The 17,200-nt window shown below is 44.5% G+C and overlaps 1 protein-coding gene across 1 annotated transcript in view; it reads left to right on the plus strand.

The window, feature by feature from the left end:
• Positions 1-17,200, plus strand: part of LOC120937061 (dynein heavy chain 5, axonemal-like) — a 342,938-nt gene that overhangs the window by 194,033 nt on the left and 131,705 nt on the right. Inside the window, exons 63-65 of the mRNA XM_040350003.1 lie at positions 14,233-14,307; positions 15,170-15,340; positions 16,655-16,807. Coding sequence (XP_040205937.1) covers positions 14,233-14,307; positions 15,170-15,340; positions 16,655-16,807 — 399 coding nt within the window. The remainder of the gene's footprint in view (positions 1-14,232; positions 14,308-15,169; positions 15,341-16,654; positions 16,808-17,200) is intronic.

Below are 17,200 nucleotides of genomic sequence, written 5' to 3' on the forward strand. Positions count from 1 at the left end.
GTCCGTAGCAACCAGTCCGTAGCAACCACTCCATAGCAACCACTCCATAGCAACCACTCCATAGCAACCAGTCCATAGCAACCAGTCCATAGCAACCCTCTATAGCAACCAGTTTTTGATGGGGCAAATAGGATGGTGCAGTTTTGATGGTGCAGTTTTGATGGAGCAGTTTTTGATGGGGCAATGGACCGAACTGGATCGACACACTGTTGGATCACATTTACATCTCCAGGGGCACCATCTCCAGTCAGGAGTATTGGTGGAGGCAAGACCACGCCGCACAATTTCCCCAGAAATTGTATCTTTTCTAGTTAAGTGGTCTTGCATAGCAAGAGCACTTATTGTTATCTCACATATATATTATTAAGTGGTCTTGCATAGCAAGAGCACTTATTGTTATCTCACATATATATTATTAAGTGGTCTTGCATAGCAAGAGCACTTATTGTTATCTCACATATATATTATTCTTATTATTCTTATTATAGCCAAATTTGCCACCCTAACTCTTCCCACAGTTTTTACACTACATAAACGAGTAATATATCGAATCGTGCGGATTGTTCCCGATCGGTGGGCTATTACTGTGTGGAACGTTTCGCCGAATCGTTCGCGAAATATCGTCATTTTTGCGGCAAAATTTTCCCATAGGAATGAATGGGGAGAGCTAGAGTGTGGGATTTCTAAAAATGAAAAATCAGCACATGATTTGTAAACTGCGACCACTCCCTCATTTTCAAGCCGACCTACACAAATCTTATATCAAAACGTTCAGCTATCCCTGCTGCCACCAGATGTGTTCACGGCTACGTGATTGATCAAACCGTTTTCACAATATGATAATTTGTTTGCAACCTACGCCATCCATTATTTCAATGGAAGTCAATGGAGGTCAAAGTTTAGAAAACTAAAATCATCTTTGGAATTTGTAAACTGCGACTGTGCCTTCAATTGTATTATTTCAGAGACATACTATACATCAAAATGTAGGTCTGGGTCTTGTGATTCGTAAAATATAAAGATATTCGCTGTACGATTTATAGTTTTTAAAATACAACCATTTGAACAGGACATGTAATAAAAGACATTCCTCAATTTCTGCTGTGTTTACAGAGAGGCTGCAAACCAAACAATTGGTTTCCTAGGAGACGCTGTGGAGTTTTATAACTGCTCACAAACAGCTGTGAGTGTGAGTTGGCTCCTCCCACACAAGGCTGAGGGAACTTTCCTCTGCTTAGCTGCTTGTATATATGTTTATATTGGTTTCCTAGGAGACGCTGAGGTAAAAACCTTCATACACACATCTGTGAGGGCTTTCTATAGCTCCTCCCACACACTGTGGTGATATGACTCAGGGAACTTTCCTCTGCTTAGAGCAAGGGTCTTCGCTGTACGATTTATAGTTTTTAAAATACAATCATTTGAATAGGACAAGTATTTAAGAAAAATCCAGGATCTGAGTCTCTGCTTAGAGGCTGCATGCTTATGTTTACATTGGTTTCCTAGGAGACGCTGAGGTAACTAAAACTCCTCACGCACAGCTGTAAGGGGATTCTATAGCTCCTCCCACACAGTTGTGAGGCAGTTGTGAGGTGTTTTCTGTGAGGTAAATACCTTCATACATACAGTTGTGAGGCAGTTGTGAGGTGTTTTCTGTGAGGTGTTTTTTGTGAGGTAAATACCTTCATACACACAGTTGTGAGGTAGTTGTGAGGTGTTTTCTGTGAGGTAAATACCTTCATACACACAGTTGTGAGGTAGTTGTGAGGTGTTTTCTGTGAGGTAAATACCTTCATTTGAAGGACAAGTATTCAAAAAAAATCCTCAATTTCTGCTGTGTTTACAGAGAGCCTGCAAACCAAACAATTGGTTTCCTAGGAGACGCTGAGGGGTTTAATAACACCTCCCAAACAGCTGTGAGGTGAGTTGGCTCCTCCCACACAAGGCTGAGGGAACTTTCCTCTGCTAGAGTGTGTTTGCATATGTTTACATTGGTTTCCTAGGAGACGCTGAGGTAAAATCCTTCATATACACACATCTGTGAGGGCTTTCTATAGCTCCTCCCACACACTGTGAGGTGATATGGCTCAGTTTTTTTTGGCTCTGGGTAACTTCTGCATGCTCTGCATATAGCAACCATGCATAGCAACCAGTCCATAGCAACCAGTCCATAGCAACCAGTCCATAGCAACTGTCCATAGCAACCAGTCCCTAGCAACCACTCCATAGCAACCACTCCATAGCAACCAGTCCCTAGCAACCAGTCCCTAGCAACCGTCCATAGCAACCAGTCCATAGCAACCACTCCATAGCAACCAGTCCATATCAACCACTCCATAGCAACCAGTCCCTAGCAACCAGTCCCTAGCAACCAGTCCCTAGCAACCGTCCATAGCAACCAGTCCCTAGCAACCAGTCCATAGCAACCAGTCCCTAGCAACCACTCCATAGCAACCACTCCATAGCAACCAGTCCCTAGCAACCACTCCATAGCTACCAGTCCCTAGCAACCAGTCCATAGCAACCAGTCCCTAGCAACCAGTCCATAGCAACCAGTCCCTAGCAACCGTCCATAGCAACCAGTCCCTAGCAACCAGTCTCTAGCAACCAGTCCATAGCAACCAGTCCCTAGCAACCAGTCCATAGCAACCAGTCCCTAGCAACCAGTCCCTAGCAACCAGTCCCTAGCAACCAGTCCATAGCAACCAGTCCCTAGCAACCAGTCCATAGCAACCACTCCATAGCAACCCTCCCTAGCAACCAGTCCCTAGCAACCAGTCCCTAGCAACCAGTCCATAGCAACCGTCCATAGCAACCAGTCCATAGCAACCCTCCATAGCAACCACTCCATAGCAACCGTCTATAGCAACCAGTCCAAAGCAACCGTCCATAGCAACCAGTCCATAGCAACCAGTCCATAGCAACCAGTCCATAGCAACTGTCCATAGCAACTGTCCATAGCAACCATTCCATAGCAACCCTCCATAGCAACTCTCCATAGCAACCACTCCATAGTAACCACTCCATAGCAACCAGTCCATAGCAACCAGTCCATAGCAACCGTCCATAGCAACCCATCCATAGCCATCAGTCCCTAGCAACCAGTCCATAGCAACCAGTCCATAGCAACCACTCCATAGCAACCGTCTATAGCAACCAGTCCAAAGCAACCGTCCATAGCAACCAGTCCATAGCAACCAGTCCATAGCAACTGTCCATAGCAACTGTCCATAGCAACTGTCCATAGCAACCATTCCATAGCAACCCTCCATAGCAACCCTCCATAGCAACCACTCCATAGTAACCACTCCATAGCAACCAGTCCCTAGCAACCAGTCCATAGCAACCAGTCCATAGCAAGCAGTCCATAGCAACCTGTCCATAGCAACCCTCCATAGCAACCACTCCATAGCAACCCTCCATAGCAACCACTCCATAGCAACCCTCCATAGCAACCCTCCATAGCAACCACTCCATAGCAACCGTCCATAGCAACCAGTCCCTAGCAACCAGTCCCTAGCAACCAGTCCCTAGCAACCAGTCCCTAGCAACCGTCCATAGCAACCAGTCCATAGCAACCCTCCATAGCAACCACTCCATAGCAACCGTCTATAGCAACCAGTCCAAAGCAACCGTCCATAGCAACCAGTCCATAGCAACCAGTCCATAGCAACTGTCCATAGCAACCCTCCATAGCAACCCTCCATAGCAACCACTCCATAGCAACCAGTCCATAGCAACCAGTCCATAGCAACCTGTCCATAGCAACCCTCCATAGCAACCCTCCATAGCAACCACTCCATAGCAACCCTCCATAGCAACCACTCCATAGCAACCCTCCATAGCAACCCTCCATAGCAACCACTCCATAGCAACCGTCTATAGCAACCAGTCTAGGGCAACCAGTCCATAGCAACCGTCCATAGCAACCAATCCAGAGCAACCGTCCATACCAACCACTCCATAGCAACCAGTCCATAGCAACCGTCCATAGCCATCAGTCCATAGAAACCACTCCATAGCAACAACTCCATAGCAACCACTCCATAGCAACCGGTCCATAGCAACCGTCTATAGCAACCAGTCTATAGCAACCGGTCCATAGCAACCGTCTATAGCAACCAGTCTATAGCAACCGTCCATACCAACCACTCCATAGCAACCAGTCCATAGCAACCAGTCCATAGCAACCGTCCATAGCAACCAGTCCATAGCAACAGTCCATAGCAATCCGTCCATAGCAACCCTCCATAGCAACCACTCCATAGCAACCATTCCATAGCAACCCTCCATAGCATCCAGTCCAAAGCAACCAGTCCATAGCAACCATCCATAGCAACCGTCCATAGCAACCAGTCCATACCAACCGTCCATAACAACCCGTCCATAGCAACCAGTCCATAGCCATCAGTCCATAGCAACCCTCCATAGCAACCAGTCCATAGCAACCCTCCATAGCAACCAGTCCATAGCACCCAGTCCATAGCAATCAGTCCGTAGCAACCACTCCATAGCAACCACTCCATAGCAACCCGTCCATAGCAACCAGTCCATAGCAACCCTCCATAGCAGCCAGTTTTTGATGGGGCAAATAGGATGGTGCAGTTTTGATGGTGCAGTTTTGATGGGCTAGTTTTTGATGGAGCAGTTTTTGATGGGGCAATGGACCGAATTGGATCGACACACGGTTGGATCACATTTACATCTCCAGGGGCACCGTCTCCAGTCAGGAGTATTGGTGGAGGCAAGACCACGCCGCACAATTTCCCCAGAAATTGTATCTTTTCTAGTTCTTATTATTCTTATTATAGCCAAATTTGCCACCCTAACTCTTCCCACAGTTTTTACACTACATAAACGAGTAATATATCGAATCGTGCGGATTGTTCCCGATCGGTGGGCTATTACTGTGTGGAACGTTTCGCCGAATCGTTCGCGAAATATCGTCATTTTTGCGGCAAAATTTTCCCATAGGAATGAATGGGGAGAGCTAGAGTGTGGGATTTCTAAAAATGAAAAATCAGCACATGATTTGTAAACTGCGACCACACCCTCATTTTCAAGCCGACCTACACAAATCTTATATCAAAACGTTCAGCTATCCCTGCTGCCACCAGATGTGTTCACGGCTAAGTGATTGATCAAACCGTTTTCACAATATGATAATTTGTTTGCAACCTACGCCATCCATTATTTCAATGGAAGTCAATGGAGGTCAAAGTTTAGAAAACTAAAATCATCTTTGGAATTTGTAAACTGCGACTGTGCCTTCAATTTTATTATTTCAGAGACATACTATACATCAAAATGTAGGTCTGGGTCTTGTGATTCGTAAAATATAAAGATATTCGCTGTACGATTTATAGTTTTTAAAATACAACCATTTGAACAGGACATGTAATAAAAGACATTCCTCAATTTCTGCTGTGTTTACAGAGAGGCTGCAAACCAAACAATTGGTTTCCTAGGAGACGCTGTGGAGTTTTATAACTGCTCACAAACAGCTGTGAGTGTGAGTTGGCTCCTCCCACACAAGGCTGAGGGAACTTTCCTCTGCTTAGCTGCTTGTATATGTTTATATTGGTTTCCTAGGAGACGCTGAGGTAAAAACCTTCATACACACATCTGTGAGGGCTTTCTATAGCTCCTCCCACACACTGTGGTGATATGACTCAGGGAACTTTCCTCTGCTTAGAGCAAGGGTCTCAAACTGGTGGCCCTCCAGCTGTTGTAAAACTATAAGTCCCATCATGCCTCTGCTTGTGGGAGTCATGCTGGTAACTGTCATTCTTGCAATGCCTCATTGGACTTGTAGTTTTGCAACAGCTGGAGGGCCACCAGTTTGAAACGCCTGGTTAGAGGCTGCTTGCATATGTTTACATTGGTTTCCTAGGAGACGCTGAGGTAAAAACCTTCATACACACATCTGTGAGGGCTTTCTATAGCTCCTCCCACTGTGAGGTGATATGGCTCAGTTTTTTTTGGCCCTGCGTATATGCATGCTCTGCATATAGCAACCAGACCATAGCAAACCTCCATAGCAACCAGTCCATAGCAACCAGACCATAGCAACCAGTCCATAGCAACCAGTCCATAGCAACCAGTCCATAGCAACCAGTCCATAGCAGCCAGTCCATAGCAACCACTCCATAGCAACCAGTCCATAGCAACCGTCCAGAGCAACCAGTCCAGAGCAACCGTCAATACCAACCAGTCCATAGCAACCAGTCCATAGCAACTGTCCATAGCAACCCTCCATAGCAACCAGTCCATAGCAACCAGTCCATAGCAACCAGTCCATAGCAACCAGTCCATAGCAACCCTCCATAGCAACCAGTCCATAGCAACCAGTCCATAGCAACCAGTCCATAGCAACCACTCCATAGCAACCGTCTATAGCAACCATCTATAGCAACCAGTCCATAGCAACCTGTCCATAGCAACCATTCCATAGCAACCGTCCATAGCAACCACTCCATAGCAACCACTCCATAGCAACCATCCATAGCAACCATTCCATAGCAACCCTCCATAGCATCCAGTCCAAAGCAACCAGTCCATAGCAAACGTCCATAGCAACCGTCCATAGCAACCAGTCCATAGCAACCATCCATAGCAACCCGTCCATAGCAACCAGTCCATAGCCATCAGTCCATAGCAACCCTCCATAGCAACCAGTCCATAGCAACCCTCCATAGCAACCAGTTCGTAGCAACCAGTCCGTAGCACCCAGTCCGTAGCAACCACTCCATAGCAACCACTCCATAGCAACCAGTCCATAGCAACCAGTCCATAGCAACCAGTCCATAGCAACCAGTCCATAGCAACCCTCTATAGCAACCAGTTTTTGATGGGGCAAATAGGATGGTGCAGTTTTGATGGTGCAGTTTTGATGGAGCAGTTTTTGATGGGGCAATGGACCGAACTGGATCGACACACTGTTGGATCACATTTACATCTCCAGGGGCACCGTCTCCAGTCAGGAGTATTGGTGGAGGCAAGACCACGCCGCACAATTTCCCCAGAAATTGTATCTTTTCTAGTTCTTATTATTCTTATTATAGCCAAATTTGCCACCCTAACTCTTCCCACAGTTTTTACACTACATAAACGAGTAATATATCGAATCGTGCGGATTGTTCCCGATCGGTGGGCTATTACTGTGTGGAACGTTTCGCCGAATCGTTCGCGAAATATCGTCATTTTTGCGGCAAAATTTTCCCATAGGAATGAATGGGGAGAGCTAGAGTGTGGGATTTCTAAAAATGAAAAATCAGCACATGATTTGTAAACTGCGACCACTCCCTCATTTTCAAGCCGACCTACACAAATCTTATATCAAAACGTTCAGCTATCCCTGCTGCCACCAGATGTGTTCACGGCTACGTGATTGATCAAACCGTTTTCACAATATGATAATTTGTTTGCAACCTACGCCATCCATTATTTCAATGGAAGTCAATGGAGGTCAAAGTTTAGAAAACTAAAATCATCTTTGGAATTTGTAAACTGCGACTGTGCCTTCAATTTTATTATTTCAGAGACATACTATACATCAAAATGTAGGTCTGGGTCTTGTGATTCGTAAAATATAAAGATATTCGCTGTACGATTTATAGTTTTTAAAATACAACCATTTGAACAGGACATGTAATAAAAGACATTCCTCAATTTCTGCTGTGTTTACAGAGAGGCTGCAAACCAAACAATTGGTTTCCTAGGAGACGCTGTGGAGTTTTATAACTGCTCACAAACAGCTGTGAGTGTGAGTTGGCTCCTCCCACACAAGGCTGAGGGAACTTTCCTCTGCTTAGCTGCTTGTATATATGTTTATATTGGTTTCCTAGGAGACGCTGAGGTAAAAACCTTCATACACACATCTGTGAGGGCTTTCTATAGCTCCTCCCACACACTGTGGTGATATGACTCAGGGAACTTTCCTCTGCTTAGAGCAAGGGTCTCAAACTGGTGGCCCTCCAGCTGTTGTAAAACTATAAGTCCCATCATGCCTCTGCTTGTGGGAGTCATGCTGGTAACTGTCATTCTTGCAATTCCTCATTGGACTTGTAGTTTTGCAACAGCTGGAGGGCCGCCAGTTTGAAACGCCTGGTTAGAGGCTGCTTGCATATGTTTACATTGGTTTCCTAGGAGACGCTGAGGTAAAAACCTTCATACACACATCTGTGAGGGCTTTCTATAGCTCCTCCCACACACTGTGAGGTGATATAGCTCAGTTTTTTTTGGCCCTGCGTATATGCATGCTCTGCATATAGCAACCAGACCATAGCAAACCTCCATAGCAACCAGTCCATAGCAACCAGACCATAGCAACCAGTCCATAGCAACCAGTCCATAGCAACCAGTCCATAGCAACCAGTCCATAGCAACCCTCCATAGCAACCACTCCATAGCAACCAGTCCATAGCAACCGTCCAGAGCAACCAGTCCAGAGCAACCGTCAATACCAACCAGTCCATAGCAACCAGTCCATAGCAACTGTCCATAGCAACCCTCCATAGCAACCAGTCCATAGCAACCAGTCCATAGCAACCAGTCCATAGCAACCAGTCCATAGCAACCACTCCATAGCAACCAGTCCATAGCAACCAGTCCATAGCAACCACTCCATAGCAACCGTCTATAGCAACCGTCTATAGCAACCAGTCCATAGCAACCCATCCATAGCCATCAGTCCATAGCCACCTGTCCATAGCAACCTGTCCATAGCAACCATTCCATAGCAACCGTCCATAGCAACCACTCCATAGCAACCACTCCATAGCAACCATCCATAGCAACCATTCCATAGCAACCCTCCATAGCATCCAGTCCAAAGCAACCAGTCCATAGCAACCGTCCATAGCAACCGTCCATAGCAACCAGTCCATAGCAACCATCCATAGCAACCCGTCCATAGCAACCAGTCCATAGCCATCAGTCCATAGCAACCCTCCATAGCAACCAGTCCATAGCAACCCTCCATAGCAACCAGTTCGTAGCAACCAGTCCGTAGCACCCAGTCCGTAGCACCCAGTCCGTAGCAACCAGTCCGTAGCAACCACTCCATAGCAACCACTCCATAGCAACCAGTCCATAGCAACCAGTCCATAGCAACCCTCTATAGCAACCAGTTTTTGATGGGGCAAATAGGATGGTGCAGTTTTGATGGTGCAGTTTTGATGGAGCAGTTTTTGATGGGGCAATGGACCGAACTGGATCGACACACTGTTGGATCACATTTACATCTCCAGGGGCACCATCTCCAGTCAGGAGTATTGGTGGAGGCAAGACCACGCCGCACAATTTCCCCAGAAATTGTATCTTTTCTAGTTATTATTATTATTCTTATAGCCAAATTTGCCCCCCTAACTTCTCCCACAGTTTTTACACTACATAGACGAGTAATATATCGAATTGTGCGGATTGTTCCAGATCGGTGGGCTATTACTGTGTGGAAAATTTCGCCGAATCGTTCGCGAAATATTGTAATTTTTGCGGCAATATTTTCCCATAGGAATGAATGGGGAGCGGTAGAGTGTGGGATTTCTAAAAATGAAAAATCATTACATGATTTGCAAACTGCGACCACACCCTCATTTTCAAGCCGACCTACACAAATCTTATATCAAAACGTTCAGCTATCCCTGCTACCTCCACACGTGTTAACGGCTAAGTGATTGATCAAACCGTTTTCACAATATGATAATTTGTTTGCAACCTACGCCATCCATTATTTCAATGGAAGTCAATGGAGGTCAAAGTTTAGAAAACTAAAATCATCTTTGGAATTTGTAAACTGCGACTGTGCCTTCAATTTTATTATTTCAGAGACATACTATACATCAAAATGTAGGTCTGGGTCTTGTGATTCGTAAAATATAAAGAAATTCACTGTACGATTTATAGTTTTTAAAATACAATCATTTGAATAGGACAAGTATTTAAGAAAAATCCAGGATCTGAGTCTCTGCTTAGAGGCTGCATGCTTATGTTTACATTGGTTTCCTAGGAGACGCTGAGGTAACTAAAACTCCTCACGCACAGCTGTAAGGGGATTCTATAGCTCCTCCCACACAGTTGTTAGGCAGTTGTGAGGTGTTTTCTGTGAGGTAAATACCTTCATACACACAGTTGTGAGGTAGTTGTGAGGCGTTTTCTGTGAGGTAAATACCTTCATACACACAGTTGTGAGGCAGTTGTGAGGTGTTTTCTGTGAGGTAAATACCTTCATACATACAGTTGTGAGGCAGTTGTGAGGTGTTTTCTGTGAGGTAAATACCTTCATACACACAGTTGTGAGGTGTTTTCTGTGAGGTGTTTTTTGTGAGGTAAATACCTTCATACACACAGTTGTGAGGTAGTTGTGAGGTGTTTTCTGTGAGGTAAATACCTTCATACACACAGTTGTGAGGTAGTTGTGAGGTGTTTTCTGTGAGGTAAATACCTTCATACACACAGTTGTGAGGTAGTTGTGAGGTGTTTTCTGTGAGGTGTTTTCTGTGAGGTAAATACCTTCATTTGTAGGACAAGTATTCAAAAAAAATCCTCAATTTCTGCTGTGTTTACAGAGAGCCTGCAAACCAAACAATTGGTTTCCTAGGAGACGCTGAGGGGTTTAATAACACCTCCCAAACAGCTGTGAGGTGAGTTGGCTCCTCCCACACAAGGCTGAGGGAACTTTCCTCTGCTAGAGTGTGTTTGCATATGTTTACATTGGTTTCCTAGGAGACGCTGAGGTAAAAACCTTCATACACACATCTGTGAGGGCTTTCTATAGCTCCTCCCACACACTGTGAGGTGATATGGCTCAGTTTTTTTGGCTCTGCGTAACTTCTGCATGCTCTGCATATAGCAACCATACATAGCAACCAGTCCATAGCAACCAGTCCATAGCAACCAGTCCATAGCAACCCTCCATAGCAACCGTCCATAGCAACCAGTCCATAGCAACCAATCCAGAGCAACCGTCCATAGCAACCACTCCATAGCAACCACTCCATAGCAACCAGTCCATAGCAACCAATCCATAGCAACCAATCCATAGCAACCAGTCCATAGCAACCACTCCATAGCAACTGTCCATAGCAACCATTCCATAGCAACCCTCCATAGCAACCCGTCCATAGCAACCCGTCCATAGCCATCGGTCCATAGCAACCGGTCCATAGCAACCGGTCCATAGCAACCAGTCCATAGCAACCGTCCATAGCAACCAGTCCATAGCAACCAGTCCATAGCAACCAATCCAGAGCAACCATCCATACCAACCACTCCATAGCAACCAGTCCATAGCAACCAGTCCATAGCAACCAGACCATAGCAACCAGACCATAGCAACCAGTCCATAGCAACCAGTCCATAGCAACCAGTCCATAGCAACCCGTCCATAGCAACCCGTCCATAGCCATCAGTCCATAGCCATCAGTCCATAGCAACCCTCCATAGCAACCAGTTTTTGATGGGGCAAATAGGATGGTGCAGTTTTGATGGTGCAGTTTTGATGGTGCAGATTTTGATGGGGCAATGGATCGAACTGGATCGACACATGGTTGGATCACATTTACATCTCCAGGGGCACCGTCTCCAGTCAGGAGTATTGGTGGAGGCAAGACCACGCCGCACAATTTCCCCAGAAATTGTATCTTTTCTAGTTCTTATTATTCTTATTATAGCCAAATTTGCCACCCTAACTCCTCCCACAGTTTTTAAACTACATAGACGAGTAATATATCGAATCGTGCGGATTGTTCCCGATCGGTGGGCTATTACGTTGTGGAACGTTTCGCCGAATCGTTCGCGAAATATCGTCATTTTTGCGGCAAAATGTTCCCATAGGAATGAATGGGGAGAGGTACAGTGTGGAATGTCAGAAACTGAAAAATCAAGACATGATTTGTAAACTGCGACCACTCCCTCATTTTCAAGCCGACCTACACAAATCTTATATCAAAACGTTCAGCTATCCCTGCTGCCTCCACACGTGTTCACGGCTAAGTGATTGATCAAACCGTTTTCACAATATGATAATTTGTTTGCAACCTACGCCATCCATTATTTCAATGGAAGTCAATGGAGGTCAAAGTTTAGAAAACTAAAATCATCTTTGGAATTTGTAAACTGCGACTGTGCCTTCAATTTTATTATTTCAGAGACATACTATACATCAAAATGTAGGTCTGGGTCTTGTGATTCGTAAAATATAAAGATATTCGCTGTACGATTTATAGTTTTTAAAATACAACCATTTGAACAGGACATGTAATAAAAGACATTCCTCAATTTCTGCTGTGTTTACAGAGAGGCTGCAAACCAAACATAGGGTTTCCTAGGAGACGCTGTGGAGTTTTATAACTGCTCACAAACAGCTGTGAGTGTGAGTTGGCTCCTCCCACACAAGGCTGAGGGAACTTTCCTCTGCTTAGCTGCTTGTATATGTTTATATTGGTTTCCTAGGAGACGCTGAGGTAAAAACCTTCATACACACATCTGTGAGGGCTTTCTATAGCTCCTCCCACACACTGTGGTGATATGGCTCAGGGGACTTTCCTCTGCTTAGAGCAAGGGTCTCAAACTGGTGGCCCTCCAGCTGTTGTAAAACTATAAGTCCCATCATGCCTCTGCCTGTGGGAGTCATGCTGGTAACTGTCATTCTTGCAATGCCTCATTGGACTTGTAGTTTTGCAACAGCTGGAGGGCCGCCAGTTTGAAACGCCTGGTTAGAGGCTGCTTGCATATGTTTACATTGGTTTCCTAGGAGACGCTGAGGTAAAAACCTGCATACACACATCTGTGAGGGCTTTCTATAGCTCCTCCCACACACTGTGAGGTGATATGGCTCAGTTTTTTTTGGCCCTGCGTATATGCATGCTCTGCATATAGCAACCAGACCATAGCAAACCTCCATAGCAACCAGTCCATAGCAACCAGTCCATAGCAACCCTCCATAGCAACCACTCCATAGCAACCATCTATAGCAACCAGTCCATAGCAACTGTCCAGAGCAACCAGTCCAGAGCAACCGTCAATACCAACCAGTCCAGAGCAACCAGTCCATAGCAACCAGTCCATAGCAACCAGTCCATAGCAACTGTGCATAGCAACCATTCCATAGCAACCCTCCATAGCAACCAGTCCATAGCAACCAGTCCATAGCAACCACTCCATAGCAACCACTCCATAGCAACCACTCCATAGCAACCAGTCCATAGCAACCCTCCATAGCAACCAGTCCATAGCAACCCGTCCATAGCAACCCGTCCATAGCCATCAGTCCATAGAAACCTGTCCATAGCAACCTGTCCATAGCAACCATTCCATAGCAACCCTCCATAGCAACCAGTCCATAGCAACCAGTCCATAGCAACCGTCCATAGCAACCACTCCATAGCAACCACTCCATAGCAACCACTCCATAGCAACCACTCCATAGCAACCGTCCATAGCAACCATTCCATAGCAACCCTCCATAGCATCCAGTCCAAAGCAACCAGTCCATAGCAACCAGTCCATAGCAACCGTCCATAGCAACCGTCCATAGCAACCAGTCCATAGCAACCATCCATAGCAACCCGTCCATAGCAACCCGTCCATAGCAACCAGTCCATAGCAACCCTCCATAGCAACCAGTTCATAGCAACCAGTCCATAGCAACCAGTCCATAGCACCCAGTCCATAGCAACCAGTCCGTAGCAACCACTCCATAGCAACCACTCCATAACAACCAGTCCATAGCAACCCTCTATAGCAACCAGTTTTTGATGGGGCAAATAGGATGGTGCAGTTTTGATGGTGCAGTTTTGATGGGGTAGTTTTTGATGGAGCAGTTTTTGATGGGGCAATGGACCGAACTGGATCGACACACTGTTGGATCACATTTACATCTCCAGGGGCACCGTCTCCAGTCAGGAGTATTGGTGGAGGCAAGACCACGCCGCACAATTTCCCCAGAAATTGTATCTTTTCTAGTTGTTTTTACTTTGCAGGGAATCGCCAGATGGAAAAAAAAAGATATCTGAATGATGCCTGCAGTTGCAAGCATCATTCAGTTATCTCCACCCCAAATCCAGGATGTCGTATGATGACCTACAGGTGGGAAGTGGGCAAACTGTATAGCCACAACAGAAAGTGGCACAAAGGGAATAAAGCTAGTCCCATTTCATAATTTGTTTTAATATATTCCTACAAGACATTTTCTAAAGATTTACACTAATTTATGTATTTTTTTCTCATCAGCGTCACTTTTCCATATTTCATCTTCCCGATATTGGGGGCTCCCAGCTTCGACAAGTTATTTTCTCTATACTGGAAGTAAGTGTCATTGATAATGTAGCTTGCTGGATTGAAGTGGTTGAAAAACTTCACATACACCCAGTGTCTAGCATCAGGTGATACACAAAAATGAAACAAATCCTCCTGCATAAGTTGTACTCGTTTATCTGCAGCAATCTGCTCTCTACATCTATTCAAAGTCCAGAATTTACACAGAATCTCTCATCTCTGAAAAGTTGGGGGCAGGGATCTGAAGTCTCAGTGAGGACAGCTCTGAGCCCTGATTGGAGGGAAGACCCTCCTCACATTATATGGAAAACATACCCAGATCAGGATATTAGTCACAGACTGTGTTCTGGAGCTCTCCTCCCCATCCCCCTTTTATCTCTTGGTGTCGGTAAAACCTTTCAGAAGTGACCTCATAGCAGAGGAATCAGGCAGCAGAGAAAAATCACATTCAGTGCTATGGGTAGAGGCAAATACACAGTACACGAGAATATGCTTTGTTCATATTTCATGTCTGAGGTTTACAATCACTTTAAAGTAAAACTGAGCTGGTATAAAAAGAGTAATAGGAGTGGTATAGCTCAGGCCATGTGTGGTTCTTGCAAGTCTTCAAATCTATATTTCTGCCCAGGTAGAGCTTCACTGACCCTAAGTACAGGCTGCATTCATTACCTTAACTTCTCTCAATTCACCCTATCCCACTGACTCGAAGACCTTTACATTTAATTGTCAAATGCCAGGCCTCTGTGGGTAGAATAAACTTTGGCATCTGACAAATAAATAATGAGGTTTACTCAATGATCATGAGAACTTAATGTATTTTATTGCCTTCCTGCATTCTGGGGTAATAAGGCTTGCAACGATATAAACCACATACTTGGTGTTCTCAATGCAGGCAAATATGGGTGACAAGGATGGCTTATCCTTACAAGAAGACCTTCAGCTATCCCTGGTCAATGCTTCATGCCACCTTCTGGAGTCTCTGAAGAAAGTGTTAGTACTGTCTTCTACACCAGGCAGACAACACTACCGGTTCTCTTTACGAGAGATCACCAAAGTATTCCAGGTAACATTTTGTTAAATTGTATTTGGAATCTAGTCTGTTATTTATTGTCTCATATTTTAAATCAACAGCTAAAGTAAAGATGGAAAATGTCTAAGATATTGTCATAAATGTGTCTGATATTACTTGTGTTCAGTTCATAAAGTTGTCATACTGTGATAGGTTAAAGTGGTGTTAAACCCAAAGCCAAAAATGTTATATATTGCAATTTAACAATCCTTAGGCCTCGTACACACGACCGAACATGGCCGCTGAAACTGGTCCGCGGACCAGTTTCCGCGGACATGTCCGACCGTGTGTACGGCCTAGCGGACAGGTTTCCAGCGGACAAAAGTTTCTTAGCATGCTAACTTGTCTGCTGGAAAGCTGTCCGTTGGACATGTCCGATGGTTAGTACGACTCATAGTATAACCACCATGACGTATAACCAGCGGCCCGAAATCCCGCGCATGCGTGGACGCATTGAACTTCCGTGTTAGAGAACGTCGGTGTCTTCTATGTCACCGCAATCTGTGTCCGCTGGGATTTTGGATTGATGGTGTGTACACACATCAGACCAAAAGCTCCCAGCAGACATTTCCGATGAAAACGGTCCGTGGACCGTTTTCATCGGACATGTCTCCTCGTGTGTACAGGGCCTTAGATGTGGTGGCTGCATTTGTTTTCTTTTTTGCGGCTTTTTTCCTTCTATTTTCCCCTGGTGACCTGGCCAGTAATATACCTCCTGTATTAGAGTGCCTACACTCTTGATGAAGGAGGACATGGGCACCTTTGGACTGCAGTCTGGGAGGAGGGAAGTGTTAGATATACTAGCAGATTTGGCTAGCTATATCTTTTATATTTTTTTACATGAATAAATAAAAGCTGATCATTTTAAATACTGGTCAGTGTTAAATGGTTTGTCTCAACACTATAAGCAGACATAGTGGATGGATCACCAGGTGAAAATAAAAGGAAAAAAGCCCCCCCCAAAAAACGCGAATGCAGCCACCACATCTAAGAATTAGTAAGCTGCAGCTTAATAAATGTTATGTTTTTTGGTTTAGTACTGCTTTAAATCTTGCTGTGTTATATCACTGTGCTGATATGTGGTATTAGCACGTTACTTTCTTTATCAGTATTTCTAGCCTAAACCTATTATGCATTAGTAAGACTGTATAGAACAGAATAATCTGACAGTTTCAATGATTTTTCTTCATAAATGATTTGCTGTTTTATTTACCAAGAGAAAGAAGGCATTGTACCATATCATATAAAACTGTAGAATGAGAAATGCATAACATTATAATTTTACACATAACATTTACTATATTGTAGTCTCTTCGAAAATTGTCCAGTGAAGATCGTGAAGACCATAGTATTGTTATAGCATACTGGCAACATGAAGTTCATCGTGTTATACGAGACAGGCTGTGTCGACATGCAGACATCAACTGGTTTGACTCAGAAATGGCCAAGAAAATTAAAGAGGTATGTTATTTTATTGATTTTTTATTTCACATTCTTAATTGGTGACTGAGTGAACCTGTTACATTTTTTTAATTATTAACTTTTTCAGTAAGGAGTGGTTACTCATACTTACAGATCAGATTGCATTTTACTAAAATCAGATTGGTAAGTTAAATTCTAATTAGCTCCTTGAACCAGCTCTACAAGGCAGAATACTTTTGCTGAGCTAGTAGTAACAGTCATGTAATTCAAACAGTCTTGTTGTTCAGGTCCTAACACACTGGGGTTGATTTACTAAAACTTTAGAGTACAAAATCTGGGGCAGCTTTGCATAGAAACCAATTACCTTGCAGTTTTTTGTTTTTTTTGCCAAAGATTATTTGAACAAGCTGAAGTTAGAGACCTATTGTCTAT

Source organism: Rana temporaria, chromosome 4 (genome assembly GCF_905171775.1).
Source record: "Rana temporaria chromosome 4, aRanTem1.1, whole genome shotgun sequence".
Classification (NCBI taxonomy): Eukaryota; Metazoa; Chordata; class Amphibia; order Anura; family Ranidae; genus Rana; species Rana temporaria.